Raw genomic sequence first — 5,126 nt, forward strand, 5'->3', positions numbered from 1 at the left:
ATGTTGCCGAAGTAGCGGGCCTAGGGAATCGTAGAAACATAAAATGGTCTCTATCGACCGGATAATTGACTTTTGATAAAATATCGATGATCGCAAAGTGACGAGGATCTTGACATAAATTTGTCGGAACTGTGTATTGTGTACATGCTGTGTACATTTTTGTATGGGACGGTGCTGTTCGCGCTGAAAGCTGGATTATAGGCTGTTCGAGAATTTGTGACTTTGCCGAGATTTTCTTGACATTTTGACTTTGTTTCGATGGAAATTCGTGTGGCTAGTGACTCGATGTTCCGTATTTTGATTCTGCATATTGGCATGATTGGCTGTTTGTAAACGTGTGACTTTAGTGACAATATTCAGGATTCATCGTTGAAAACTGCGTTGGAACAGAAACTTGCTGTGGTGTTCGATTTGACATTTGTCTTGGAACTTCTTCTGTCGCATTAATTTGTGGAATTTCGTAAAACACTGACTAACTTTCCCCGAGTTTTTGCGGTGTATTCGTGTGGTGTTCGATTTGTTGGCTGACTTTTCGAGTATCCTGCTAGAGTGAGTGTGAACACCAGCCCGATTCTCTCCCACAAACTGTGCGATGGTATGGTAATCTGTAAACTGTTGTCAAAAAATCGATAGGCGGCGTTCGTTAAATCAGTATTATGATCACATGCATATCGTGTATACTCGGTGAATGTAATTTATAAGATGGCAGAATTGGATTATCAGTTCGAGGACGAGATGGCGGAAGATGGCGTTGCAGATTCTGCCCGGGCTATGCAAAGGATGTCGTCCCCATATCTTGGGGATAGAAGCAGCAAGCAGAGAAAGCCACCTACGTTTTCAGGGCTACAGCTGCTCAGTGATGTGGCAGCCACCGACTATATGGATTTTATGGACAAGATGCAATCCGAGTTAGAGAAGAGCCGATTGGAGGTGGCCAGGCTTACGGCTAAATTGCGGCACTGCATGCCAGTGCAACCACCAGCCAAGTTACGGTCTCAGGATGATGAGCAGCATGTTTCACAGGCAATGCCGTTATCGACCGGGCATACCGAGCCTATAGAACATAGGCCTACTTCTTTTTCGAATCCACAAGAGAAGGCCATAAAGACGTCATCGCCAGTTATGCAGTCTGAGTCTAAGAGGCCACTATTGCAGTCACCTGATGCATCAAGCACCCCCCGAGTGCACTTACCTATGATGAATATGAGTGACATCTCACCCCATCCCAAGTCGAGGTCGCTAGCCGCGGTTGAAGTTTCACCAGAGTTGTCAAGGAGAGAGCCAAAATCTCCTCAGCGTCAGCCCAAGACCGACACCCAGGTCAGTCATGTCAGTGATTGGCAACAACGATTGGTGGATACCATGGCTTTACCGAAAACCTCTATGATGACATTTTCGGGAGATCCCAGACAGTTTTGGATGATTATGCGACGTTTCAATAGCTGCATTGGGGACACAACCGTTGATGATAGCGCCAAGTTGAATTGTCTGTTTGAGTTTTGTAAGGGTAAAGCTGCAGCTGTGATTCAACCGTGTGCCATTATGGATCCACGTAAAGGCTATATCCGAGCCCTGGAGTTGTTGAAGGAGCGATTCGGTAATGAGTACCAGATATCTGAAGCTTGTGTAAAGCACGTGACGGAAGGTCCAGTGATAAAGGGGACTGATTCTACGGCTCTGCAAGATTTGGCTGATGAGGTGTCAAGCTGTAGTGAAACCTTACAAGCAATGAACTGTATCGGTGAAATCGACACGAGATCAAGGGTCGTACAGGTTGTTGAGAGGCTACCTCTGTTTTTAAAGTCCAGATGGCGTAAGCTTGCAGTGGATAAAGTGGTGAAGGATAAAGTTTATCCAGGGATACAGGAACTTGTAAATTTCCTACAACGTGTCGCGCGAGAGGCAAACGATCCCGTATTTGGAGTCACCAAGCCGTCGGAGGAAGACTGTTCAAAGAAGGATGGTCGCACCGCAGGTGGAAAGCCACAGGATTATGTGCAATGGAAAGCTAGATCCCACACTACAGGTGAAGCCAAGAACCTTGCGAAAGCCAACATGAAATGCTACATCTGTGGATCCACACACAGATTGTTGGACTGTCCTGTTTGGAAGTCGGCGGCCGTGCCAAGGCGATGGAGCCTAGCAAAGGAAAAGAGGTTATGTTACAGATGTTTGGCGGGAAATCATATGGGTAAAAACTGCCCCCGCGGGAACACATGCAATGTCAATGGCTGTGGTAAAAGTCACCATTTCCATCTTCATGAAGACCGACCGTCACCAAAGTCAAAAGCCGACCCTGCCAATAATGCCAACAGTTCCTTTGGTACCAGTGATTTTCAGCCTAATGTACCCATACAGGTTGTGCTGCGGACGGTTCCAGTGTGGTTAGTTGGTCCAGGAGGAAAGAGAGTGCTGATAAATGCCCTATTGGATGAAGGATCTGACACGTCTTATGTTCGAGCGGATGTCGTAACAGCTCTGGGAATAAGTGGAACTGAGGAGAATTTGAAGATTGCTTCAATTGCTGACTGTGTGTCACTGGACAGCCAGAAAGTAGAAGTTCAGCTTGAGAGTATAGATGGCAGCACGGTTCGGAAGATGAAGATCTGGACGATGAGTGACATGTGCAGAAAGCTACCGATACAGAATTGGAACCACCACAAGACTAAGTTTGACCATATTGCTGATTTGGAGTTTCCTACAGCATCGGGTAGGAAGACTGTTGATGTTTTGATAGGATCTGACTACCCAGAGTTAGGTATCGCCCTTGAGGAGCGTATTGGAAAACCCGGCGAGCCAGTCGCAAGGAGAACATCGCTTGGTTGGACGTGTGTTGGTCCTCTACCCTTGATCAATGTACATCAGACCACCACCAACTTCACGATGAGCTTTCATGCCACACACGAGTCAACCGATCAGCAGTTGCAAAAGTTGTGGGACCATGACGTCATTGGAGAAGTTCATGAGGACATCCATACTCCAGAAGACAAGATGGTGATTGAGAAAACTAAGAGTTCGATAAGGAAGTTACCAGACCGGTTCGAAGTTGGGATTCCTTGGCGTGAAGACCCTCCGGATTTAAAAGATAACAGAATAGTGGCTGAAAGAAGACTTAGATCACTTGAAGCCAGTCTGGTGAGGAGACCGGAAGTAGCCAAAAGATACAAAGAAGCATTTGAGGCGACTGTCGAGAAAGGATACATCACCAAGATATCATCGGAAAAAGCGCAAGAACCAGGATGGTACCTGCCGCATTTTGCCGTGATCCGGGATGATAAGCAAACTACGAAGGTGCGCATCGTTTATGATGCTGCAGCAGCCTACGAAGGAACAAGTCTGAACCAGAAGATGTTCCCAGGTCCGAAGCTGCAACGAGATATCTTGGAGATCCTGCTGAAGTTTCGCTTAAAGCCTGTTGCCTTAATCGGAGATATAAAGGAGATGTTTAATCAAGTCAGTATGGCGGAGAAGGACAGGAAGTTTCACCGGCTGTTGTGGCGGCATCTCGATCCAACAGCACCCATTGAAGTTTATGAAGCAACCAGATTGGTGTTTGGTGATGCAGCATCTCCGTTTTTGGCGCAGTTTGTAACAAAACATCAAGCCGAGGCAATGCGAGAGCAGTATCCGGAGGCAGCAGAGGTTGTTCTCAAAGCAATATACATTGATGACGTAATCGACAGCCTTGAAGATGATGATGAAGCCAGGCGTATGCGCCAGGATCTACAAGCCGTTTTGAAACCAGCTGGTTTTACAATCCGCCGTTGGTGCAGCAATAGACTTGCTGTTCTGGAAGGGTTGGACGAGTCGGAGCAAGCATCTGGAGTTAATCTGGAAGAGTCGGTACTTCCCAGTGTGAAGACCCTTGGTGTTGAATGGGATGCAGCTTCGGACACGTTTACCTTCATCTTAAGCAGTACCGAGCAGACGATTACCACGAAGAGACAGATTCTGAGTCGTAATGCAACCATCTTTGATCCGTTCCAATTCTTGGCCCCTGTTGTCATCCGGGGCAAGATAGCTCTGCAAGAATGCTGCTTACGTGGAATCGGATGGGACGATGACCTACCAGATGATATCCAAACTAGACTTGACCAGTGGATAGGAGAGCTACAGCGGGTGAACGAGATTCACATCCCTCGGTGTTATCGCAACAGGCCAGTTGAAGATATCGTGAAGATGGCCCTACATACATTTACAGATGCCTCGAGACTCGCCTACGGGGCAGTAGCCTATCTTAGGTACCAGTATACAGATGGAGAAATTGGGATCAGCATGGTAGCTGCAAAGTTTAAAGTTGCTCCACTGAAGAACGTTAGCATTCCCCGGCTCGAGCTGATGGCTGCAGTTACAGGAGTGCGTCTAGCCAACGTCATGGCCAGGAGTATATCCGTCCGATTACTAGATTGTGCCCACTCGTTGTGAAGAAATAGACAATCAGACTTTGAACATTGCGCTAGGTGATGCTCCGCTAGCATCCTACGCTTGAACTTTTGTGATGATAACTTGCGTTTGGTTATTTGGACATTATAATAACTCGACATAGTGTGGTTGTTTTGAGGAAATTTGGATGGTTAGAATCTTCGCAGCAATTGGGTTCCAAGCCAGAATAATGCTTCCCAATTGTTGGGTTCATGCCGTGCGCTGCCCAGGCTGAGTTTCTTAACTATTTTAATTTGCTCTTTTCTCGTGTTACCAGTTAATTTGGACTTTATTCGTTAGACGTGTGCACTAGTATTTTTATCACCGCGGAATTAATGTATATCACTTATATAAGTTCTTTCGGGATTCAGCAGATCCACATTAATTTCGGACATCTAGCATAAGGATTGCTTGTTGTTAACTTCGCAGATCGTTGAGCGCTCACCGGGCCCGGATTAACCGGACTCATACTTCGGTCCATAACGGGACAACTTCGTTCTTTTTTCGGTCTTCACTGAGACAATTTGTATGTGTTTTGGACTCTTAACGTTAGTGATGAACATTTCGTTACCACTGTCTGTTCATGAGGGGGAGAATATGTTGTGGCGATTGATTTTGGAATAGGCTGTAATGATGGAGGCTGTGACGAGAGACAACGTTTTGTAATCGTTGGAAGTTGCTGCGAAATAAAAGTGTTATTTTCG

General features: G+C 46.3%; 1 protein-coding gene across 1 annotated transcript; it reads left to right on the forward strand.

Annotated features, from left to right (window-relative positions):
* Nucleotides 1-702: 702 nt before the first annotated feature.
* LOC135502614 (uncharacterized) lies at nucleotides 703-4,425 on the forward strand. The gene has a single exon (XM_064795564.1). It carries the CDS (start codon nucleotides 703-705, stop codon nucleotides 4,423-4,425), a length of 3,723 nt encoding a protein of 1,240 aa, XP_064651634.1.
* The last annotated feature ends 701 nt before the right edge of the window (nucleotides 4,426-5,126 follow it).

This window comes from Lineus longissimus, chromosome 18, assembly GCF_910592395.1.
Source record: "Lineus longissimus chromosome 18, tnLinLong1.2, whole genome shotgun sequence".
In the NCBI taxonomy this organism is placed as follows: Eukaryota; Metazoa; Nemertea; class Pilidiophora; order Heteronemertea; family Lineidae; genus Lineus; species Lineus longissimus.

Bases quoted from the DNA above. Each gene is read 5' to 3' on its own strand.
- LOC135502614 (XM_064795564.1), top strand. From the start codon at position 703: ATGGCAGAATTGGATTATCAGTTCGAGGACGAGATGGCGGAAGATGGC.